The sequence below is a fragment of the Carassius carassius genome, chromosome 50 (genome assembly GCF_963082965.1).
Source record: "Carassius carassius chromosome 50, fCarCar2.1, whole genome shotgun sequence".
In the NCBI taxonomy this organism is placed as follows: Eukaryota; Metazoa; Chordata; class Actinopteri; order Cypriniformes; family Cyprinidae; genus Carassius; species Carassius carassius.
Genome location: NC_081804.1, coordinates 8,168,565 through 8,195,601, shown reverse-complemented (window position 1 = coordinate 8,195,601; position 27,037 = coordinate 8,168,565). Strand labels below are relative to the sequence as shown.

General features: G+C 36.2%; 1 protein-coding gene across 2 annotated transcripts; it reads right to left on the bottom strand.

Annotated features, from left to right (window-relative positions):
- Window positions 1–403: 403 nt before the first annotated feature.
- LOC132133824 (fatty acyl-CoA reductase 1-like) lies at window positions 404–26,337 on the bottom strand. 2 transcript variants are annotated; one of them, XM_059546818.1, is made up of 12 exons: window positions 26,178–26,337; window positions 18,556–18,776; window positions 17,827–18,002; window positions 15,067–15,246; window positions 13,905–14,082; window positions 13,769–13,813; window positions 13,533–13,660; window positions 13,354–13,421; window positions 7,290–7,461; window positions 4,407–4,536; window positions 4,054–4,181; window positions 404–2,621 (listed from the first exon to the last, which is right to left on the bottom strand). In XM_059546818.1, exons 2-12 carry the CDS (start codon window positions 18,742–18,744, stop codon window positions 2,459–2,461), a joined length of 1,557 nt encoding a protein of 518 aa, XP_059402801.1. In that variant the 5' UTR covers window positions 18,745–18,776; window positions 26,178–26,337; the 3' UTR covers window positions 404–2,458. The 2 variants fall into 2 exon arrangements, with proteins under 2 accessions (XP_059402801.1, XP_059402802.1); XM_059546819.1 differs by lacking the exon at window positions 7,290–7,461 and adding an exon at window positions 6,859–7,030.
- Between the last annotated feature and the right edge of the window lie 700 nt (window positions 26,338–27,037).

Below are 27,037 nucleotides of genomic sequence, written 5' to 3'. Positions count from 1 at the left end.
TTGCGGAAGAACATTGTAGCCGGAGCTACTTCTCTCTGTTTAAGTCAATGAATCACGCAGGTACTGGGCTACTCCGCAGCGGCACCTCCCCGAGCCAGTCTGAAATAGTCCGGATATAAAGATTTATTATAGGCGTACCGGAGTGATTCAGGAAATGTGAACAGCAGATGGCAGTATTGAATTGTAGTACATATGGATGAGGCAACCAATTTACTACTATTGAATTTACTGGCTAATTTTCACACAAATGTGATGGTAAACGTTTTACAGATTTATCATTAAAACCTGACAGATTCTGTATGGCTTCAAATTATATTTTACTTCCTAGTGCATTAAGTTTTAAGTTATGTGCTTAAATTATATAAAGCGGTAATAGCCAATTATGACCCATTCAACTGAAAAATAAGTTCACATAGTTTATTCTTAATTTCTTTTGGTTTACAAACAAAAGGCACCCATTTATTTTTTACCCTCCACTGACATTTTTATGTGGCAAATACAATTCTCCCAGAAACCAGACTGCTTGACATAGTAAAGAATAGTTCACATTTCTTGATTGTTACAGGAGATTTAACAAAAAGTACATAAGGCAGACAAAATAAAGGAAAACAATCTACATTTGGCCCATCAGGCCTTACTTAAGCTTGATCTTAAGGAAGAAAAAAATATATCATCGTTATACAATGCTGTGGGAAATGAAACATGAGGTGACCTAACACACAAGAAACCCAATGAAACCTATTTTACCTATCACAGAGAAAACTACAAAGATAATCTGAGTATTATAGGGAAAAACATACTATATATTTGTTTTATTTGACCCTATTTTGGGGTAAAAAAAAAAAATACTCTTAATGAGACCTTGAATACACAGAACTGGTTTTCAAAAATCACTATTCCACTCAAACTCCCACATAAAAATATGGATCCTCATAGAAGTGCGTTTATTTTTTTATCAGTTCATCATTAATAGAAAAGTCCGAATACTTAATCTATATTCCACACAGTTAGTAACAATATCCATCAACTAGCGTTTCCTGGCATGATATTTAGCTGTGCAAAGAGACTGGCTTGTATGACAAAGATAACTTGACATTGTGATCCGAAGCATGTGTGACCATAAAAGCAGCCTATATGGTGCATTTTCATTTCTTCATTTCACTTGTCATTTTGCGTCATAAACAATCACTTCCTATTTATTTCAAACATGGAAAATACTTGGTAGCAGATAAAGTTACATTTCAATGATTTATCTAAATAGAATGATTTAGAAAACATATATCCATTAGCTCTTTCACATTACTTCAACATTGACAACTCGCAGAACAATTTGGGAGAAAAAAGGAAAGAAAAACACACAGTCCAGTTAAATTGATCCATCCCCCTCGTCTGATATGATGGACTCAAAGCGCTAAAGAACGTAAATACACTAAATTAGCCTACATATAAGCCGACATATTTGGTTTTCTCACACAGCTTTACACAAAAGATGACATGTTTTATGTACAAACGCCCATTACCTGAACACTAATAAGTTATGGCAAGAAATAATTATCACGCTTTAATCACGAGCAGAACGAATCTGTAAATCGTTTGTATAACGTCAATGGCTTTATGAACCGTCGACGCAAATGCTGTCTGCTCATGTTTATTGATAAGCCTCATAATTCTTAAAAGGTTTTAGCAGGTGAACAAACTGATGCTTGCTTTTGCTAGCATTTCTGAGGAAAACTAACAAGTTTATTAATATCAAAGAAATAATTGACAAAGCAGTTGATTGCTTTCACAAAAATCGTTAAGTAGTACACAAAAAAGTATTTCAAAATGAGATTTTGGTATTGACTGAAGGCGACATTGTGAAGACAAACATAAGGCCTGGAATCAGACACTCGAGACGCTTAGTTTTTTGGTGACACGTTAATAAATTTCATCTCAAAGATGGCGAGGAACGGGAAAAATGTAAGGCAAAAGCCATGAATCTAAAAAAAGACATTGGGCATGAAGGTTATTATTGAATTGTAGGCACAGAGCTGAGACAAAGCCATCTCTCTCTTTTTTTTTTTTCTTCTTGTGCTTCGTTGATTACAGTTGGAAAGGGACCAATACTGGCAACAAGTATGAACTGGTATGTAACCCATAATAAAGAGTTGTCCAAAACCTGTTTGCGTTCAGGAGGTGGAACAGGTACAAATAAGTGCTCAAACGTGCTCGGCATGAACACACTCGCTCTCATTGTGCTGAGCGAGCTTCTTAAACCTCGAGCCCTGAAAATTCATGCTTCCTACATAGCAGATGAGTGCACTTGCACCCTGTGATGTTGAGGGCATACTTGCGCAGGAGGGGAGGATTGCGGATATTACGCCCATACGCTTGACCCTCAGATTCTGGAGTGTCGCAAAGCAGAAGTATGTGCATAGCCGTTGGGAAAGAGGGGTGGGAAAGGACAATTGGGGTGGATTCAGTATCTCATGGTGCTTGAGGCTCTGAAATAGGAGAGGAACTTGAAGCACAAGCTGACGACGAAGTACCAGATGTTTCTGGCCATCTGAGAACGGGCAATGAAAATGCGCCAGATTAACACTACCAAGATGGTGTTGAAAGTGTAGCGAATGTTCCGCAGCCTACAGGAAAACAAAACAAAGAATAATTGACAAAAAGAAAAAGTCTTTAGTGTCACATGACGTTGATGACATGATGTTTTTGTGGAAACCATGACACACTACAATTTAAAAGTTTAAGGTAAGATTAAAAGGAAAGAAAGCAAGCAATTAATACTTTTATTCAGCAAGGACACATTAAAGCGGTTTACACCAGTGTGTTTTTGTTTTAAATCTGCGTTTTAAAATGAAAATGATCCTCATCTACACTGGCGTTTTCACTTCGTTTTCAGAAACGTTCTGAGTCCACACTACACACCAAAAATGCAGGTCAAATGACCATTCTTGCATGTACTCCGTTTTAAAAATTCTCAGTTTTGGTCTGTTTACACTTAAACACAACCCCAGAGTTTCCAAACTAAAATGGGGCCTGCAGCGTTTTTGAAAGTCTCAGTTTTCAGGGTCGAAAACACCGGGTAATGTACATGACATGCGTAACTGTAGCAAAAATTATGCGTTTTAAAACGAAAACGTAGCCTAAATTAATCAAAAGTAACAGAAATTTGTAAGATATTACAGAAGATTTCTATTCCAAATATTCCTGTTCTTTTGAACTTTCTAATTATCAAAGAATCCTGAAAAAAAGGTATTACTGTTTCCAGAAAAATATGAAGCAGCAAAAACAATGTTTTTAACATGGATACTAATAAGAACTTATAATAATAATAAATTAGCAGCAAATTTTTATGCCAAACATCATTAGGATATTAAGTAAAGATCAGGTTCCTTGAAGATATCTTGTAAATTTCCTACTGTAAATATATCAAAACTTAATTTCTGATTAGTAATATACATTGCTAAGAATTAATTTGGACCAATCTAAAAGGCGATTTTCTCAGTATTTAGATTTTTTTGCACTCTCAAATTCCAGATTTTCAAATAGTATCTCAACCAAATACTGTCTGACCCTAATAAAACTTACATCAATGGAAAGCTTATTTATTCAGCTTTCAGATTATGTATAAATCTCAATTTCGAAAAATTTACACTTATGGTTACACTTGTGGTCCATGGTCACATATATTTAAATAGAAAACAGTTCTTTTAAATTGTAATTATATTTCATAATATTACTATTTTTACTGTACTTTTACTCAAATAAATGCAGTTTTAAGAACGTGTTACACCCAACACTGTATATGACGCATTGTTAGTAACCCGCACACTAAAAACCGAGTGTTAAATTACCCAAAAGTGAGGAAAAGTCACATGAATTTGCACATCTAGGAATACTTATAAAATGTGTTTTCATCAAACTTATTTATGTCTCTTTCCCACATGGGAATGGGACAGAGTTGAGAAGTTGCATACGACAGTGCAGAAGCTATCATCAGAGTGATCGTCCCTCTAGATTAACAGTTATCCTGAAGGTAACCTAGAGAACTTCAATACTTACTTGTTCAAGTGTTTGCGTGCCGCTGGGAGTCCTGACAACTCTTCATTGAGAACATACTTCTTAGTGCCCATGCAGTAATTCTCCATGTATTCTGCCCAGTGTAACTGCCTGACGTCAATATTAAATACCTGAACAAAAAAAAAAGATGCTTAAGACATTCATTGAGTTCAAGCATTAATAAACGTCAGAGCTATGAGACGCTTAAATTAATGGTTTCATTGACAACACACAAAACCTCCAATCTTGAAACAGCATACTGAGATGTTTTAAGCGACATGATTAAGAATCACAGATGCGATTCATGTAACTGTGCCCATGGCAGACTGAGTGTATTAATACATAAACACACACACCTTCTTGTCCTCAGATCCCATCTGGTTCATGAGCATGGTAACATTGTCCGTGTTCCACACCCACGAGTGACTCGTGAAGTACTCCAGCACCATCATGGCTTTGTGCAACCGAGTGATTGTCTTCATCATCCTGCGTCACCACAGAAACAACGCAGGGAGCGAGCGGGAGAAAAAGAGAGACATGAGCATTAGCTTCAGATGAGCTTTGATGGGGACTGGAAATTTAGTTTGAGCTTTTTTTTCTCTCATTTAAAGGGCAAGCGGTTTAGTAATAGCAGATGGTGACTGAGACTATGACAGAAACCACAGCTTATAAATGACAAACTGGTTTGGTAAGCAAAAGTAACAAACATTTAACTCTATGGTCTACTATATAAAAAAATCAGGTTAATATTGAAGCCCATTTCTGCCTCGTAGTAAAAAAAAATTTGATATAAAGTATCAATTATAAGAAATAAGTCGCTGTGAGATATAAATATAAGAAATAAAATCGGAAGTGCCTTTCTTTTTTTTTTTCTTTGAGGCAAAAAACTGGCTTCCACAGGTTAGTTTTCCCAAATTAAGCAAAATATTTTGGCTTGATTCAGTAAAAAAAAAAAGTAAAACAAAACAAATTAAATTGAAACAAATAAAATAAAAACAAAATAAGCAAATAAAAAGTAAAACGTAAAATGAAACAAACAAAAACATAAAAATGAAAAAGAAAAAAAGTAAAACAAACTAAATAAACAAAAAATTAAAATAAAGATCAAGCAAATAAAATAAAATTTAACAAAACAAAAAAAAATCAGATTAAACAAGTAAAACAAAAAATAAAATTAAAAAAAATTAAAATAGAAACAAAAAACGCAAAACAAATACTCCTCGGTTAGTAATAATTGCAGAATGTCTCCAACCCTTTCACCTTGTATGGTATTTGATTCAGGTTAGATCCCATCGCAGCACTTCTGAACCACAAACCGTTGGCAAACACAACTGTGGATTCCCATGATTTGGTTGAACAATTATCACACTTTTCAAACATTGCAGGATCTTAAAAGGCACCTGGGCGCATTTGTGTACTTGAGATTCTTTCTGTGGGATGCTTTGTGTACCTTTATAATCTATACCAGATGTACAAGTATGCCAAATTTCAGGCTTTTTCCTGACAAAGCACTGTTGAAGTTGAATGCAAATGTCCAGAAACGCCCAGTTTCCCATCAAGATCTCTTATTGGTTGGATAGGGAATGACTACATGCATTGTATTATCTTGTTTAAAAAAAAAATCCAATTCAGAACATTCTCATGGTGTTAAAACCCTTCAAAACCTCAATTATAAACAAACTTGCACCTTAAACCAGACGCATATCAGCAATACACACCAAAGTTGTCAAATCTGCATAAGCAGAAAGCCACACTGAACTGAAACGCATCAGATTTAGGGTGCATAACCATTCATTTCATCTCTAGGTACCAAACACACCTACTCCCTGCAAATAAAAACATTTTTGCATGAAGGGATATTTGTCAAATATGCATCCAACGTTTCCCTTTTTCCCCAGTGTTTAGTTTTTTTTTTTTTAAATTAGAAGGATTGTAACCTTGTAATTTCTATATTGGTTCATTAAACCAGAGGCTTTCAAACCTTTTAACGCCAGGGACCCCCAAATGATTATAATATTCTTAGGAAAATTTGAATTATGTAGTATTATTTGTACAGCATATATTTTACAATAAAGACACAAAGACATTAAAGATAAAAAAAAGAAAAAAAAAAAAGAATTCTGAGTAAAAAATAAAAGTAATGTGAAATTAAAACGCATACACAGCAATTAAAGCATATGTATATAGCTTTTTTCTTTTTTTAAATATACGGCATAAATTATTTTAATAAATAAAACCCTAGTTTCTTCTTGCAGTCTTTTAGGAGTCCTGGATGCCAGTTTGAAAACAACTGAGTTAAACCAATTCTCAGAGCAGAGAGTTTGGTACCTAGCCCTATTATTTATGAGTGCTGTTCTCTGAACAGTTTGGCTTTTATCAATGAAAATGTTAGTGCAAAAAGCCCGTATCTGATCTCAACTGAGCACTGACTTGCTCAGTGAGTGCAGGCTGTGTTGACCAAACTGTCAGTCCCAACTTCCACTGTTTTTACGGCTACAAGAGCAGATCAAACAACCTCTCTTGAAGACTTAATGGCATGGCTCAGAGGGGGGGGGCATAAGATAAAAGATGAATTTATGGGATGGATCCATCTCTTTTTCCACAAAAAAAGCATGCAGGACTCCATGCACTTTATGGTAGCCCAGCAGCAGCATTTGTCCAATGCCATAAAGTCAAGAAGATGGCCAGGCTGAGCGTTTCCTTCCCAGCCGGACTGCCGGCCATGCCACACCCAACACCCAGTGCTGGAGGTGAGGGAACGGAGGAGGGAGGACAAAGGGGCGGAGAAGCAGGTACTGAAGACCTTACCGAGGCTTCTGACAGGTCAACATGAGAAACCCGTCATACAGCAGGGCAGGAAGGGTGTGACTCACTGTGGTCCAGTACTGATTGGTAAAAGGGTTGGATCGCAGGTTAACATTGGGGCGTCTGAAAGCCTGTTCTAAGGGATTGGTCTTGAACGTCATGTTTATGCAGTACTCTGCAGAAGGGAATACAGGCATATAACATACAACAGCATTTTAAACACAGAGCTACACAACACATACACACACATGGATATGCACACACACACACACACACACACACACACACACAAGTGGACGGGAAGCGTGCAGAACCCAGTCTCCGAGTGGGTTATGCATCCTTGCCCAAGACACAGGGTGCGACACGTGATGGCTAGACCGAGCGTGGAGGAGGAAGCAGGGCAGGAGAAAAAGGGGCGAAGTGGTCGGATTTACCTGGGCTCTCTTCCTGACATCCTGAGGAAGAGATCATATAGGAATGCTGGCGCCTTGTGGCTTACAGCAATCCAGTACTGATTGATAAGGTGATTGGTTGTGAGATTTACATTTGGCCTCCTGAAGGCCTGCTCAAGGGGGTTCCTCTTGAAAGTGGATATAACATGGTACTCTAAGAGACAAAAAGGGGTTCAACAGTAAACGGCACAGCTGTGCATGACTTGGTTCAGGGTTAAAAAGCAACACTTTGACGGTTTCTTCCATTCGCAAGCATTGGGGTCACTAGATAATTTTTAAAGCATCATGCCAATCATTTTCTAAAATTCATCATATATATATATATATATATATATATATATATATATAAATATATATATATAAATATATATATATATATAAATATATATATATATAAATACATAATGTATATATATATATATATATATATAAATATATATATATATATAAATACATAATGTATATATATATATATATATATATATATATATATATATATATATATATATATATAAATTCATACTGTATATATGTATATATATATATATATATATAAATACATACTGTATATATATATATATATATATATATATATATATATAAATACATACTGTATATATATATATATATATATATATATATATATATATATAAATACATACTGTATATATATATATATATATATATATATATATATATATATATATATATATATATACATACAGTACAGACCAAAAGTTTGGAAACATTACTATTTTTAATGTTTTTGAAAGAAGTTTCTTCTGCTCATCAAGCCTGCATTTATTTGATCAAAAATACAGAAAAAACAAATTAATATTGTGATATATTATTACAATTTAAAATAATTGTTTTTAAATTTATTATACTTTAAATTATTATTTATTTCTGTGATGCAAAGCTGAATTTTTAGGATCATTCTCACATGATCCTTTAGAAATCATTATAATATGATGATTCATTATCAAAGTTGGAAACAGTTCTGCTGCTTGATATTTTTTCAGAACATGTGATAGTTTTTTAGGACACTTTGATGAATAAAAAGTAAAAAAAAAAAGCTATGTTTTTAAAATATAAATATTTTGTAATAACAATATACACTACTGGTCAGTAATTTGGGGTCAGTAATTTTTTTTTCTTTCTTCTTTTTAAATAAAATCAATACTTTTATTCAGCAAGGATGTGTTAAATTGATAAAAAGTGATAGTAAAGAAAATATATTATTAGAATACATATTATTAGAATTTTTTTTTTATTTTGAATAAATGCAGTTCTTTTTAACCTTTTATTCATCAAATATATTAGACAGCAGAACTGTTTACAACACTCATAATAAATCAGAATATTAGAATGATTTCTAAATGATCATGTGATAGACTGGATGTTACATGTGACACTGAAGGCTGGAGTAATGATGCTGAAAATTCAGCTTTGCATCACAGGACTAGATTATTTTTTTTAAAGTATATTCAAATAGAAAACTATTATTTTAAGTTGTAATATTTCACAATATTACTGTTTTTTCTGTATTTTTGATCAAATAAATGCAGGCTTGATGAGCAGAAGAAACCTCTTTCAAAAACATTTAAAATAGTAATGTTTCCAAACTTTTGGTCTGTACTATATATATATATATATATATATATATATATATATATATATATACAGTACAGACCAAAAGTTTGGACACACCTTCTCATTCAAAGAGTTTTCTTTATTTTCATGGCTATGAAAATTGTAGATTCAAACTGAAGGCATCAAAACTATGAATTAACACATGTGGAATTATATATGGAATTATATACATAACAAAAAAGTGTGAAACAACTGAAAATATGTCATATTCTAGGTTCTTCAAAGTAGCCACCTTTTGCTTTGATTACTGCTTTGCACACTCTTGGCATTCTCTTGATGAGCTTCAAGAGGTAGTCACCTGAAATGGTCTTCCAACAGTCTTGAAGGAGTTCCCAGAGATGCTTAGCACTTGTTGGCCCTTTTGCCTTCAGTCTGCGGTCCAGCTCACCCCTAAACCATCTCGATTGGGTTCAGGTCCGGTGACTGTGGAGGCCAGGTCCCCATCACTCTCCTTCTTGGTCAAATAGCCCTTACACAGCCTGGAGGTGAAAATAAAATAAATGATGGTCCAACTAAACGCAAACCGGATGGAATAGCATGCTGCTGCAAGATGCTGTGGTAGCCATGCTGGTTCAGTATGCCTTCAATTTTGAATAAATCCCCAACAGTGTCACCAGCAAAGCACCCCCACACCATCACACCTCCTCCTCCATGCTTCACGGTGGGAACCAGTCATGTAGAGTTCATCCGTTCACCTTTTCTGTGACGCACAAAGACACGGTGGTTGGAACCAAAGATCTCAAATTTGGACTCATCAGACCAAAGCACAGATTTCCACTGGTCTAGATGTCCATTCCTTGTGTTCTTTAGCCCAAACAAGTCTCTTCTGCTTGTTGCCTTTCTTTAGCAGTGGTTTCCTAGCAGATATTCTCCCATGAAGGCCTGATTCACACAGTCTCCTCTTAACAGTTGTTCTAGAAAGGTGTCTGCTGCTAGAACTCCGTGTGCCATTGACCTGGTCTCTAATCTGAGCTGCTGTTAACCTGCGATTTCTGAGGCTGGTGACTCGGATGAACTTATCCTCCACAGCAGAGGTGACTCTTGGTCTTCCTTTCCTGGGGCGGTCCGCATGTGAGCCAGTTTCTTTGAGCGCTTGATGGTTTTTGTGACTGCACTTGGGGACACTTTCAAAGTTTTCCCAATTTTTCAGACTGACTGACCACTCGTTTTCCTGTACTTAGCTGCTTTTTTCTTGCTATAATACAAATTCTAATAGTCTATTCAGTAGGACTATGAGCTGTGTATCCACCTGACTTCTGCACAACACAACTGATGGTCCCAACCCCATTTATAAGGCAACAAATCACACTTATGAAACCTGACAGGGCACACCTGTAAAGTGAAGACCATTTCAGGTGACTACCTCTTGAAGCTCATCAAGAGAATGCCAAGAGTGTTCAAAGCAGTAATCAAAGCAAAAGGTGGCTACTTTGAAGAACCTAGAATATGACATATTTTCAGTTGTTTCACACTTTTTTGTTATGTATATAATTCCACATGTGTTAATTCATAGTTTTGATGCCTTCAGTGTGACTCTACAATTTTCATAGTCATGAAAATAAAGAAAACTCTTTGAATGAGAAGGTGTGTCCAAACTTTTGGTCTGTACTGTATATATATAGAAATATACTAAATATATACACTAAATATATAACATAATAAAAATTACACTACTACAGTATATAAAAAAATATTTAAGTATAATATACATTATATAATTATTTGTTGTAACTTTTATATATACAAAAATATATATTTCTTAATTTAGGAAATAGGCGCAAACACTTGTGTCTGATACATTAAAAATAAAAGCTTTCTGAGGTTTGGGGACAGGAAAAAATGTGAGGGGCATCTACAAATCTGAACTACTACTCTGATTGGGCCAGCAGAAAAAAAATCCTTATTGTGGAGTCATGTTAGTGATAGAAGGATGACCCCAACTGCAACACAATGCTGATTATAACCAAATATTGTTTGTATTTTAACTATTTAACTATGGGTGAAATGGTGCCAGTAGAAAATGTGTACAGCATGGTTCAGCACACACTTGTGGATCATCTAATGTCTCTGATGTAAGCAGTTATAAATCTCTCCAGTCTGACTGAATTTCAGTGAAACCTGTTTTAAGGGCTCACTAGACACGTTTGTTGTCATAACAGTAACAACAGCAGCAAAGGAATTGAGGCATATTCTCACACAGACTGAGGTTTCTCACTGAAACAGGCTTTACAGCTAGTTTTGAATATAAATTTCATTTTGAGACATACTGTATTTAGTGTGTGCAATGCAAAATGTTAAACATAAGGCACATTTTGCTGCAGTATACAGCTAAGTGTTTCTGTGGAAAAAGGTCTTTTTTGAAATAAAAATCAGATCAGATCAATATATTATCAGTTAAAATAAAATTTAACTGTATGAAATGATGACGCATCAAGACTGTTGCACCCCTATAATTAAGTCATTAAAGGTCCCCTTCTTCGTGATCCCATGTTTTAAACTTCAGTTAGTGTGTAATGTTCTTTTTAGAGTATAAATAATATCTGTAAAATTCTAAAGCTCAAAGTTCAATGCCAAGCGAGATATTTTATTTAACAGAATTCGCCTACAAAAAACAACCCGTTTGGACTACATCCCTCTAGTTCCTGCAGTAATGACGTCACTAAAACAGTTTTTTGACTAACCTCCGCACACATGAATTCACAAAAAGGGGGCGTGGTCTTGTTGCGCTCCGACGGAGAAGGAGGAAGAGCTGCGTTTGTGTTTGACGCCATGTCGTTGAAACGCTGTTATTTTCATCTCGGAGTCCAATCATCTTTTTTTGGCCTTCCTAGGGATGCTGTACTTGGAGATTACTGGTCACAATTTATGTTTAACTCATTTCCCGAAACTGCAGCACATTTTGCTGAGAACAGCTTCCTCAATCTCAATCAATTTAATGCCAGATTCGCACAAAGATTATTCTTGAAAGATGGAGCAGTTCCCTCTTTGTCTGGAGAAGGCGTTGTTTATGGACCACAATCGGTAAGTGTATTTTATTATTTAAGTTGGTGCGTTTAACAGTTTCTGTAACTTATTACACAAAGGGAAATGCTGTTTAGCTTTGTTAACTAGATGTTAGGGCTGTGCAAAAAAACGAATGCGATTTTCATGCGCATCTCGTCAGTAAAAACGCTCCTCTGATTATAAGTACATCTCCAGCACATGCTCCTGCACACTTGCTTCTCAAAACTAGTCCAATCGCGTTACCAGGAGGGCAGCCTGTGCTCAGCTGCTGTCGAATCACAACACAGGAACTGTTGGCCCAATCAGAACTCGTTACGTATTTCTTAAGGAGGGACTTTATAGAACAAGGAAGTCATCAGCCCGTTTTTATGACAGTGAAAACAGCGGTATAAAGATAGTGTTACGTTTATGAACTTTCTGTTTCCTTATTTGGTCTTCCTGTTCTTGTTTTGGTTAATTGATTATTCCCCACCTGTCTCCAGTTCCCTCATTACCTTCTGTGTGTTTAAATACCCGGTCTGTTCAGTTCTCCCTCGTCCGTGATTGAATGTGAATGTGCATCTGAATGTAACTTAACCTAGTGTGAATGTCTATGTCAATGCTGTTATTTATTGTATTGTGAAGTATTGTTAATGTAATATAGTATATTGTCTGTTATTCTCCTTCGTTTTCTAAGTAAACTCCTCATTTTAATCACCATCCTCCTCAAGCTCTTTAGTCTTTCGTTTAGCACAACCTAATTTGTAACAGATAGGTGAATTGTGTGAAAAATACTGTGTTTTTTTACATGCGAAACATGAACACATGTTATATTGCACACTGTAAACAAAATCAAAGCTTCAAAAAAGCACGAAAAACGGGACCTTTAATATAGATTCAATTTAAATTAAGATATTATTGATATAAGAAATAAAGATTATATAATCATTATACAACATTACTGACCTAATTAAATAGTAAATCCATAAAATTCAATAATATACTTCTGTCCACTACATAAAATAATAAAAAACTTTTTTTGAGCAATGAAAATGTAGAACTTACAGTGTTTAGTATTATAATATAATTAACATTAGAATTTAATATCAAGGACACAGAACTACTTTGTTACCATGTTGCATTTTCCATATACTGTAGATAAATTCAGATCTAACCAGATTTTAAGTTCACAACATGATAAAAGGTTGTAAAAATATAGTATCACAAAACCACTCATAACTCATCCAACTAATGGTTATCATTACTGTCACTGTTCTCACGCCCCTCATTTAACGTGACAAGTTCTTTGATTTGCAGTCGATATGGAAAATGGAACGGGAATAATGCAGCACTGAATGCCACTGTGGATATTTGAGTCATGCAGCGATTTGTTTGTAAAAGTGATCCATACCAACTTCACCCCAGTGAAAGGGATTGATCCCGCCCGTCGTGCAGTTGTACACCAACATACTTCTCGGCCTGCGATGGAGATAAACGTCACTGTCAGAAAACCAGCAGCATTTATTCCATGACTTTATTTCCCAGTGATCTGTGTGTGAGTGCCTGTTGGTGTTCGTGTGGAAGTCTAACCTGGCATTTCTCTGGGAACCAGAATACCAGGCAGCGGCCAAAGTGTTGTTTATGACCACATCGACTGGCACGAGATCAGCGACAGCGTTATTTGAAGCCCTCATTGTTCGTAGAATCCCCTTTCCTGCCTGCACAACCCAAAAAAAAAGGCTTTTAACATAAGGTACCAATAAACAATCATACAAATTGAAATGCCACTGCATTTAAATCTACTAAAAATCTAAGTGGCCACTCACAGCGATGAATATCCCACTTGGCCCATTGAAATTATCAATCCAGCCCTTTAACAGAGTGGAAAAGAAAGAGTGGTGTTTAAAATTCAACAGGTATTTTTTTTTTATTAAGTGGGAGGATGGAAATGAGCATGCTTACGGGAAATGGCTCCTTCCAGCTAGCTCCTACGATAGAGGGCCTGACGATGGCGATGTTGAGGTTTCCACACTCCTGCTGGATGAGGTGTTCTGCCAAGGCTTTAGTGTAAGTGTATGTGTTAGGCCGCTCACCGATAAGCTTTGGTGTCATTAAAGAGACGAGTTTGTCGTCCATCCACCTGTCAGCATCATAAAAATCCAGGAGGTTGAGGAAGAGCCAAAAAATGAGGGTCTCATCTAGTTAATGCTGCTTGAAATAGCTTCAATAGTCATTGTGTTATTTTCTTATTTCTGAGCTGTTTTGTAGTTAAAGTTTTTTTGTTGCATATATGTTTAGTATGTTTTATTTATTTTTTTTACATAAAATCTATTTTAAAAGATTATATTTTTTAAAGATTATAAGATTACAATAAATATAAAAAAAGAAAATATACTATGTAAAAATTAAAAATATTAAAATATAAACATACATATGTATGCATGTGTGCGTGTGTGTGTGTATATATATATATAGTTGCAACATTTCAAATTAATTTTATTAAACATGTGGGTTAAACAAAATTAATTTGAAATGTTGCAACTAACTGAAATAAGTTAAAGAACTAAAATGAATACAACCAAAACAATTTATATGTTTACATATAAATATATACACACACGCACATATAATTATACTAAATATATATTATATTATATATTAAATACTAAGTATATACTATACTATATCCAAAATACTAACTTAATTCAGCACATAAAATCTAAATGAACTGAAAATATAAAAATAAAAGCTAATTCCAAAAAAAAAAAAAAAAAAAAAAAAAAAAAATTATACTATATAAATAATACTTAAATAACAGAGTGTGGAAAATGATCATGAAAAACTAAATTACATTATAAAGTAAACCTCAGGGAAAAACAATATGAATAATCAAATAATTATTAGAGCTATCTTGCAAGAATTCTGAAAATGGGTTTATGCATGATCTCTAACTGGGAAAGCATTGTTAAATGTATGGCGTTATGTGTGAAAACAGCCACTATGTATATGTATACATTGTACTGTATATATGATCTTGACATATTTATTTATTAGACTAACTATGATGAGGAAGGTGCGTGTGAGAACAAAGACAAGAAGAATGTTTTGGAGAGCCAAGACTTACTCAAGTGTGTCTATGAGCTTCCTGTAATCGACAGGTGGAGGATAGACCACCTCTTCAATGAGCTCTCGGTCACAGTGGGCATAGGCTGTGGACACGTGGATAAACACCTCCAAATGCTTCATTCTGTGAGCCAAGTTAAGCATCTTCTGCGTGGCCAGTACATTCAACTGCATGGCATCTCTGCAGCAGAGAGACAGAAAAAAAAAACTAAACTGCAGTGACTCTGAGCAGATCTGATTAACTTTAAGATAGACCTGCTGCGATTTGTACAAAACCACCTAACCAAAAAAAATGTATCAATCACGGTAACTTGCAGTTAGTGTAGTTTCAAACTTTCAACTTACTATGAAATCTGAATAAGAGAAATTTAAGGAAATAAGTAATAAGTAATAATAATAAATATAATATTTAATATATATGCATAAACATTTTTTTTACAAGCGTTTGTGTGTGTTCAGCCAAGTGCTTCATTCCACACTCACGTAAGAAATATATTACTAATGCAAAATATTTGAATAATATTTTATATATTAAAAAACACACAATAATTACAGTATTATTATATTATTACTGCTACTATTATTAATAATAATATCATAAATACAAATATTATTTTTTATAATTAATGATACAATAAATGTATTATTAGCATTAATAATAATAATAATAATATATCGATAACATACGAATTAAAAGTTAAATAATAATGACAGGAGTTTAGTTGCAATTACTAATGCAACTATGAATAAAATTATACTTTTATTGTACATTAATAATATAATTGTTAAAACTGTTGTTGTTGTTGTATTACTATTTATTACTATTTGTTAATGTAAATAGTAATACATTTTTTGTATCCTTAATAAATGTATTATTAGCATTAACAATATTATAATAGTAATAATACAAATAATAAAGTAGTGAAGACAAATATAATGATAGTTTTAATATAACTTACTATAAATTTTATTATTATTATTGAGAAATCATGTATTAATAATAATAAAAATGATAACAGTTCTTATAATAGTAATAATAAAAACAATAGTAGTAGCAAAACAGTAATGTCAACATTGTTATACCTATTAGTACCACTAACATTTTGTGAGTGGGAAAAAAAACTAATTAAAAGCAGCATTTGAATTATTAATTATGATTATTTCATTAATAAAATATATGTTTAATGTGAATACATGATTTAAAGCTACATGACACTGTAAGTGACAAACAAAACTTAATCGCTAATTGGAATTATCAGTTAATCATCAGACAATATGTAATTATCTCAACAGCTCCAATGCAATGGTCTACTTAAAGGATCACTTCACCCATTTGCATTTAGCTTTGTATTGTTAGAAACCCAGTCATATATTATAATGATCATGGATTTTTTCTTAGTTTTTCCCTGAGATGGGAGAAATAGGGATTTAAGTGTTTTACTTCCTGCTTATTATGACGTAAAAATCGTCATTTTGCGTCATAATAAGCAGGAAGTCAAAATTCATTGAAAAGTGTAGAGACTACAGACACTAGCTTATTATTATTCCAGGGGATGGGACCCACTCACCCTACAGGCCTATTACAGATCAGTGGGTGGGACTAAACTTACAGAAACGAAAATGAAAATCCGCCATCTTGTTTGGAAGCTATGTAGCTAAGCTAACAAGCGCTTACGGAGTCAGATTTACGAGAATGGCTTGAGGAACAACTCATATGGAAGAAGAGGATTTTCAAAGTCTGTTGCTCGAAACAGATGTTCGTGGCTATCTATACGAGCCACAATATAGCGCAGAGCAGCTGAGGCTGATGGAGGAACAGGAGGCGGCGGCTGCAGCCGAGGCCGGAGACCTGCCTGTCGCGTCCGAGGAGCCCGGGCGTGCTCGAGCTGGTGCGGACTGGTGGTGCCTGTGCTCTCGTTGTGCGCCTACGGACACAGAGCTAGAGTCCGTCTGCTGCAAGAATTTGAAAGATGCCAATTTCTCCTCGAAGAAATGTCTGAGGGAGACAAGGACACGGATGTTTGCGTTGTGAACCATCCTAGTTTCGCCCCGCATATGGACAGAGGCGTCCTGGAGACATATTTCAGAATTCCGAAGGTAAACTGTAAATGCCAGCCGAAGCCTGCAGGGACAAATGGACGTCTAACTGTAAAATAAGTGTTTCAATTTAATTTATTATTCATTTCGTGAAATGTACACAATTTCTTCAAGCATTATTATTACGAAATGATTCCCGGTTAATAAGTTACGTAACGTCAACTGTAAACTGTTTGTGCAGTACCTTTTTTAATGCACAAAAAGCTTACTGTGGCATTGTTTACTACTGTGGCACGTAAATACCATACATCGCTAACTGTGTCCTCAATGTCTTGTAGACAATATCGCCTAACAGCCTAACAGCGGTGTTCTGGATTAGTGGGAGTGGCTTGTGGAGCTGTGCAAATGTGTTGCATTGTGGGAGTTGTGGTTTTCCATACAAATGATCCCTAAAGTTACTTTCTGTAATAACTCGGTCAAAAAGGCACCAAATTCGAAAGTTTTAATAGATTTCGACTACATATATGACCGACTTTCAATGAAGATCAATGTTCCCACGGGTGAAATGTTCCTTTAATATTATGAAATGAAGAGTTGACTCCAGCGACGTGTTATAAAAACTCAGTTGCTTCCTGTGATATAACCACCTAAATATCAGAAGCATCTAAACTCGTATCTGTGGATGATGCTTTGTGCCGTCCTGTGGGTGGAGATTATGGCTTACTTCAGAGGCTCGTTGAAGCGGATGGTGGCAGCGCAGTGAAACACTATGTTAATGCAGCCCATGAGGGTCTCCTGGTCTTCAATACTAAGGTCCAGATCTGGCTGCGTCAGGTCGCTGTTGACCGCCACGATCTTCTCTGCGAAATCGGGATGCTCCTCTCGCAGTCTGTCAAAAAGCTGAAACATTCAAAGGCTCAAGATCACTTTCACCATAATCAAGTGTCAGTCTGGCCAAGCACTACAGTAAATGCATATCAATACCGGTCGCGCACAGCTTATGAGACAATACTGTCAATTTAACCTAGAGATGCCCAGAAATGTGTGTATAGTATAACTGTGTAAAGTTCAAATACAGTGAGAGATAAGGTTTATCAGCGCAATCTAGAACATAATCAAAGCATCCTGAAAGTCACTGCAAATATAACATGTGATCTGAATAGTGCATCTGTGGCTTAGTCATATATCCCATAAGACATTTTAAATAGTAAGTGATCAAAGACATTTGCTTTAGTTTAGGCATTGGCAGGCATTTAACATTTTAGGCATGCATTGACTGTCTGGTTAAAAAGATTGTTCATTTGATTGGGGAAAAAAGTAAAAAAATATACAGTACTTTTTTTTGTATAGCCTAGCCTTACCCTTAATTTATGCCATGAAGCATATAACTCAATTGAGAACTGAAAGCTCAAACCATGATTTTTCTCCAGCAATCTTCCAGACCTGCACTAACCTTGCAGTTGATCATGTCAGCAATACGGGCAATGGGCACCTGTCCTGCTTTGGGACGGACAAGCACATAGGCAGCTTTGACACCAGGACAAGAGCGTAGCAGCTTCTCCAGAAGTACTTTCCCCATAAAGCCTGTGGCCCCTGTGATGAGAACATTTTTTCCCTCGTAGTACTCTGGAATGGTAACCATCCTGAGTGCACCTTCCCTCCTCTGTTACACCCCTGAAAAACACCAACAGAAACATTATCACATAGGATCAGACTGCAAATACGCACACATTTCACAAGGGCTCTAACCCAAATGGAGAACTTCATAAATTGTGCGGTTTCGTCAGTCTGCGGTGAATTTCATGCAGGTCACTTCCTTCCCTTCCTATTAAGATCTCAGTCCACAGTTACTGCATGTAATTAATTAAAATGTGTAATGGCCACTTAAGAAGTGGTGTTGTATTACCATCCTGGACCCCAGCTGGATTCTGACTTGCTGGGGTCAATAAAAGTGCTCCTGAACGGCATTAAAGGTACAGGTTGTAGGACCTGCCACGAGAGGGCGCACATCAAAACAATAACAATCGATCGGTTTGATGACTCTAAGAAGGAGCGTGGAATGATGGGATTTGTTGTCTTCTACTCAACCGCTGACGGCCATCAATCAGACAGAAAGATAAATCATGGATTTAACGCGAGTTCAACGGTTAGCGTGAGTAGATTACATACAAAGTCAATGCAAAGACGCGATCAGACGATGGATCAGACCCATCCTCGCACGGGTCTAGAGACGTGATGCCCCGCATTTGGCGTATATGCCCCATAATACTAATCTTGTTGATCGTTATAATAGCATACATTTTCTGTAAAGATACGAATTAAAACAACTCACCTGTCGAGTAAAACACAAGCGAGATCGGCATCTCTTTCTAGTTGAAGTTTGTCGTGAATCTACTTCCACATTTGTCCACGAGACTGTTGTCATGTGGTTTCTATGTCAGTAAAGGCAGTAACAAAGGGTAACTAACCTCATTGACAGGCGACTGCACTGCCCCGTGTCACGGTTTAGAATGGCAATTTTCTCATGATTTACAAGTAGTTGAAAACATTAGAGATATTGTTAGTAATCAGCTGGACAAAATATATAGGCCTAACACTAGCCTAGTGGTTTTTGGATATTTTACTGCAAATATCTTACAAATTGTACCTTTAAGGTGCGTCAACCGCAAAGAGCTTTACATATCACTAATTGATTGGACAAATTAAGTGGCACAGTAAAATCACAACAAAATACAGCGGTTTATTATTCTTATCTCTAGCCACTGATAACAAGTCAATACAGCTCATCCACAGCAGATACTGGGTTAATATGTAATAAAATAAGAGATAAAGAATTCTACTTGCCCTGCCATTTTTTCCCCACATACACTACCAGTCAGAAGTCTGGGGTCTGTAAGAATTTGTATTATTATTATTATTATTTTTTTTAAGAAATTACTTTATACTTTTCAGCATAATTCAGCATAATGCATTTAATTGACCAAAAGTGACAGGTAAGACATTTGTAATTTTACGAAAGGCTTTACGAAAGGCTTTTTCATATAAATGCTGTTCCTTTGAACTTTGTATTGAAGAATCTTTTACAAAACAATGTCACAAAAATATTTACAGTAAATCTATTTCTAACACTAATAATAAGATCGGCATATTAGAATCATTTCCTGAAGATCATGACACAGAAAACACTACTGAAAATGCTAATTTGCCATTACAGGAATAATTAAATTTTAATATATTTAAATAGAAAATATTATTACTAGGGCTGGGACAACGCGGCGAGGTCATCGATGACGTCGACGAAAAAAATACATCGAAGCAAAATATGCGCATCGATTCGTCGACCTGTTTTTATTTCTATAAAAAACGTTTGCAAAACGTTTACCTTATGTGTGCTGAATATACGCGATGGCCGGATCAACATTCTGTCCAACATTATATAACCAATCCAGGGGTTTTTCTGCATTGATCTATTTTTTTGGCGGCTGTCAAAGCCTTATTTGATCGGTGAGTGACAGTGACAGGGCGCGTACGAGAGAGAGCCCCGGCTGCGCGTTCACTCACAGTCTTCAAACTACACAAGCGCTTCTTGCTCGCTCTCTCCCTTGTGCATATTAATCAAAATCATTAAACACGATAGAAAAAGGGCGAAACACCAAAGTTTCACGTGGAGCATTCAGAGATTTTTTTTCTCCATGACAGGCTGCTGGCTCCCACTGATAAGTTTTTTTTTTTTTTTTTTTTTTTTTGTAAAAGCACTCTCTGTATTAGCTTAAAGCCCTCAAGTTTACATTTACATACTGTATTCTTTCAATTGCTCTAAACAAGTATTTTGGGTGAACTTTTTTATTGAATACTAGACATCAAGTTGTTGTTATTTTCATCTGAAAGAACTTCTTTTTTCAGTAAGCTAGGCCCTATGTGTTCAGTAAGCTTGTTTCAGTAAGCTATGTGTTTTCAAGGTTTCAAGGTTTTATTGAATGCTATCTCTATACAAGTGCAAAGTAATGCATTCTTAGTCAGTCTTTTATTTTGTAATTTTAAGAGCAATAAACATATATTGCAATGTTAAGGAATTGATGTTTTTTTCATTCAGATATGTAAATCAACATGTATAAATTGTTAGTAGTCAATTGGGGAGATAATCGAAATCAAATCGGTCTGAAAAATTAATCGTTAGATTAATCGATGCATCGAAAAAATAATCGCTAGATTAATCGTTTAAAAAATAATCGTTTATCCCAGCCCTAATTATTACTTTAAAATGTAATAATACTTAACAATATAACGGTTTTATTTTAATTTGATCTAATAAATACAGCTTTGGAAATCTTTCAAAAACACGAAAAAAGTCATCTAAATCTAAAAATCGAAATAGATTTATATATAAAGAAAATTACTATCTGTCATTGAAATTTTACAGGTATTATAATTAAACAGACAAAACTCATAGACAACCTTAAAGGGATACTTTTTAAAAACCTGGAGGCTTGAGACTGTCCCATAAGCCCCTTTCACACTGCACGTCGGACCCGGAAAATTGCCGGAACATTGCCGGGTCGCCTTCTGTGTGAACGCAAACACGTCCCGGGATTGATTCCAGGATTGATCCCGGGTCGGGGACCTAGTAACATTGCCGGGTTCAGTCCAGGAATGAGCGCTGTGTGAACAAAAGCCAGAACTAATGCCGTAAAGGCTGTGTCGTACTGATGACGCATGTTATCGCTCGACTCTTTTAGCGGGTGTTTTGAAGGCAGATCAACGTTCGCGACAAATCAAATATGTGCAAACTATAATGAAGCAGAAATCAGTTAGTTCCTCACTTTCTGCGCTGACGCTGAGATCGTTCACCAGCTTAAGTGAAGGTTAACGTGCCTAGCATTTTCAACTCGTACATTACACGACACATCCTGATGTCACATGTCTTTACAGAACCTTTAAGGGTTGTGTGTGAACGCACACACATATTCCGGGTAATCAATGGCAGTGTGAAAGTGCAAAATCTGGCGACCCGGGAACAACTGCCGGGACACATTACCCGTGTATTTTCCAGAATCACAGTGTGAAAGGGGCTATAAACTGCCAAGTAAATAACAGAGTCAAGGTCCTTAAAAGGTATGAAAAGTCGTCGTCAGAATACTAAATCTCTATACTCCATTACTTGGCAGTCTATGGGACAGTCTCAAGCCTCCAGGTTTTCATCCAAAATATCCTAAATTGTGTTCCGAAGACGAACTGAGCTTTTACGGGTTTGGAACAACATGGGGGTAAGTGATTAATGAAAAAAAAAGAAAAATTTGGGGGTGGAGTAACCCATTATATTCACAAAGAAAAACACACAGGTAATCAATGACAGATTATTAGATTGTACTGCATTCTTGCAATTTTGACAAAATCTCATATAACCTTTCACCTAACTGACAAATTTAAAACGTAGAACTGACAACTAAATGTTTACATTTGCAAAGCCTAAAAATGCAAGTGATCAAAAAGATATAGGATGTAATCTGATCTATTCTGCATTTGACAATTTTAAGGCTCACTTTCACATATCTTACACACATTCAACCCAATACATAATGTTTCAATCTCAGCCTGCCACTTTCTTCCAAATGCATCCAGCCGCATCATTAGGGCTGTGACGGTGGCTGATTTTTACCACCGCGGTAGTCATGGACCAACAACCGCCGGTGGCGCGGTGTTTGAAAAAAAAAAAAAAAAAATTATATATATATATTAGTGTCAAAATTTGCTCGTTAACCAAGGCGATAATTTTTTTCCAGTTTAACTTATTCAAATTATTTTACGTAGGGGCGGGGATGGCAACCCACTCACAACTGCTGCTTCTGTCACTTTTTCCTCATGACAAGAAGTGAATTTATTCAGTCGCAGACTCGCAGAATGACTGAACAGGAAACGTTTCAGACACGCGCTCCACTCCACTTCACTTTATTATCAGGTGCAAGTTAAGCGAGCGCGGACGGTCCTGTGCTCAAAGGCAGTGCGCGCTTCCTTTGTGCGTATCCTTTCATATCAAACTGTGAAATAAACTATGTGCAAGCAGTGTCGTGGTCAGTTAATTCATGGAATTACCAAAAAAGGTGATTAAAGCTGACTTAAACTGTGCATGCATGTGATATATTTTATATATATTATATACAGAATATATTTATATGCACGTCTAGAAATCAGCCCAGCACTGTCTCACTCATCTAACACATCCTATTTAACTTGTCAGTTCGTGTTTATTTGAGCACTTCTGTCAGTGAACGCTGCCTGCAAAACACTAAAATAAATATCAAAGAAATAATGTTTATTTAGGCTACAAGAAAGTAGCCTAAATAAGAAAGTTAAATACACCCTAACGGACGCGAGCGACGCAACACGAGAAAATACTCATTATAATCAGTGATGCTACACTGGATGCAGCACAACACGACATGATAAATCCCCGTCCGGTCTATGATGTAGGCTACTGACACAGAGTTCAAATGTCCTGTATAGATACTAGACAGACTAAACCTGTCGCAACGCGGTTGTTGCGTCTGGTTTACTTTTCCGCCACCAAGCAAGCTCAATAACTCCTCATCTGCACGTGCTCTCTTTGAAAAAGGAATCGTTGCCATATTTCTTGTTACCATCTTTTATTTATCGCTGTCTCGTTTGTATTTGGCCAGTTTGGAGAAAGCCTCACCAAACCTTACCAGCCAGCGTTTGCGATCACGAGAACTTGTGTAAACGCCGATGGGTGACATGAATGCAGATGACTCCAGATCGGTGAGGTGGTATTTGCTTTCCCAACAAGATCCATCGCCCAACACTAAATTAATTTGTTGAATGTATAAACTGTATTTTCCCACGCTCAAATCTGCCAATCTAAAGGAAACGCTGTGTTTGAGGTAATTTGTTAATTACCATAGACTTAGAATTTGCAACTATTACAGTTATTGCACTTATATACAAAACTTTGTATTATGTTTGTGACGTCACGTGCACTACCGCCGGTGGCAGTAGACAACCGCGGTAGCAACCGACCACCGCGGTGACGCATCATACGATCCTTTCCGTAAACTTATCATGACACTCCATAGTGGTAATGCTAGTGATGAGCTGTTTTTGCAACCTCGCATTGTTTGCTACATAAAACCGGTGCCAAGTTCCATAGCTGCATGCACCCCAAACAGGGGCAGAGAAAACACACACTGCATGGCAGCAAATGCTTGTTTTCCCGCCCCCAAACTATCAGGGTACAATCTGCATAAAAAAAAAATCTCTTCAAAACATTTAGTGAAGTGCATGGGTTATTTTGACACACTTACTGAATGCCAGTTTAATTGTAGGGGTCAGGTGGATTATTTCAGAAGGTTAGACAAGATGTTGTGCGGTACAATTTCTTTTCAAGAGCCACTCACCACTTCTGTGACTGAGGACCCAGAGAGTTGCCTCTGCAGTGACACTGGCATTAAACAGCGTCCAACTACAGGGAGCAAAGCTAAAAAGGGACTTCTGGGGACTGGGACTGTGGGCGAAAGAATTCAGTCCCTATAGAGAAGCTGGCCTTTTTTAACACTTGAAAGCTGGTCTGAGAAAGAACCGATTGGAGATATAGCCATCCTATATGGGGCCATCTGACATGATCAAGTCACTTTCATGTACACCAGATGCAAATTGATCCTACATCCCACATCCTCAGTATGAATAATTCATGTGTCACATGGCCAGCTGCTGTGCACAGGGGCACCTGGGGAATTGTACTACTGTAACCAATAAGATGTCAACAAATACCTATGTAATAACAACAAAATGACCCATAGGCAGTCAGGAGCGCTTTAATATAAAGGCTTTACATTAAGAATCTAAATAAAAGTACTCAAGACTAATGGGATCGAATATTCTGTGTATATAGTAAAAAAGTACAACGACAAACTACTGAAGTCCAGATTCAAAGATACAGTGACAGTAAATAAATAAATGGTGTTGTCATTAGACTGCACTGCCTTTGTGTCTTGTGACCTTCATGAAAATTACAACCAATGAAACAGCAGAAATATGCAATTAGCTGTTTAGAAGTAGAAAAACCAGGGATACAGACAAAAAAATCAAATAACCCGTCAGACTGGTTCCTGACTAGCTGTTTTTGAATATACTCGAAAATTGGATAATAAACACTACTTCAACCAAGGATTATAACAAAATGGCCATCATATTTTCATTTATTAAAGAGAACATGTGTGAGGCTCATTTTTGGTATGGAGTCTGAATCAGAATGGAGAAAAATCCTGAAATGTTTTCCTCAAAAACCTTAATTTCTTTATGATTGAAGAAAGAAAGACATGAAGATCTTGGATGACATGAGGTTGAGTAAATCATTAGGAAACGCATCCTTTAAAATAGTCATAACGCCGTGACATGCAGAAAAAGAGTGAATGAACGAATCAGCTGAACAAATCTTTTAACTCACACGATTCGAATCACCGGGATGAATCATAATCGTTGAGCGCGAGCCAAAATGACATATGTTTCGCATTTCATAAGGTCACTCGCCCTGTTCTCTTAACAAAAACTAAACATTTTGGACCTCGCTGGTCGCACAGATAGTAAGATTTATTGTTTTTCTTCTAAGAGCTTTGAAAGCATATGGGGGAAATGTTAATTAATATTACATAGATGCACACAATCGATAAGTAAAAGGTAATAAATACATGTTTATGTTTAATAACTGCATATTATTAATAAAGCATACAGACTGCAATACAATGAAAATAAGTTTTAACTGACGCCTACGTATTTTTAATATCCACTGGTTATTTCATCGCCAATTGGACAAGGGAACAAAAATTATTTTCTCGATAACCCTGTGCATTCAATTGTTGTAAACACTCGGAAAAGCAGATAAAACATTACTTTCCAGCGGTGCGTCTTTCAGGGAGGATTTCCTACACACCGGCGCTAAAATAAACCCAGCATGCGAAAGTGTGCTAACAGCTAGCATTCACTCTCTAAAAATGTATAAACTCAATTCTGAGCTCAGGAAAAACGAGGCAACAAAGAAAACAACTAAAGCACTCGAACGCTTACCTGAGATGTTTAATATATTGCCCGCGCTATTTTTTTTTGCCTGGCGACCCTAAGGTTGTAGTGCTCTATCCAGCAGTGATGGCAAACGCAGTAGGGTTGTAGCTTAGCTTCGCTGGAGAGGAACTGTGATGGGTTGCCAAATGATGCGTCTCAGAACAGGATCGACGTCACAACTCACCACGCGCGAGGAATAACGTCACTTCGTGATCCTATGTGTAAAATGAATTCACATGAGAAATATCCAGTGTATATTCGCTTGTGAGAGTTTGACAGATTCGGGGAAGAGATCTCAGATTCTTCTTCAGAGTAGGATTGTAGGATTTTTTCCATAATCCCTCAAGGGAACATAGTGGCTCTCAAATGTTACTGTAAAACCCAATAGCATAAAGCACCAGTGTGGTAGTAGCCTGTAGTTCAGTCCTTAAAAATGTGTTGCAAGAAGGAATAGATAAAATTAATGGCTAAAAATGTGTGACCTATGCTGGACAACCTGAATGAAAAATTATTTAAAGTGAATGAATGAAAGTATGGTCCCCAGTATTTGCTAACAAGCAGTATGGCACTTCCCTAAATGTAGGCAATACACTTCTGATGTAGGCTATACATTACATTACCTGTAATTTTCTTAACATGACATGAATCAGCTTCCAGTGTAACTCTTTCACACTGGCATTCACTGAAATGTATCTTATTAGCCTATATTTCTTTCTTTCGTTTAAAAACATAGTGAGCAAATCATTTTACCGGCAACTACTAGAGCAGAGGTTGTTAACAAAAAATCTATGCTGGAAATCTTCGTTAAAAAAAAGAATTAAAAAAAAGAATTTCAGGTTTTTCTGGCTTATCTTAACTGCTGTTCT

Bases quoted from the DNA above. Each gene is read 5' to 3' on its own strand.
- LOC132133824 (XM_059546818.1), bottom strand. From the start codon at position 18,744: ATGGTTACCATTCCAGAGTACTACGAGGGAAAAAATGTTCTCATCACA. The intron at 15,247-17,826 runs GTAAGCCATAAT...TCTCTGCTGCAG, and splicing joins CGCTTCAACGAGCCTCTGAA to AGATGCCATGCAGTTGAATG. The intron at 7,462-13,353 runs GTATGGATCACT...TTTGTCTCTTAG, and splicing joins CTTTCACTGGGGTGAAGTTG to AGTACCATGTTATATCCACT.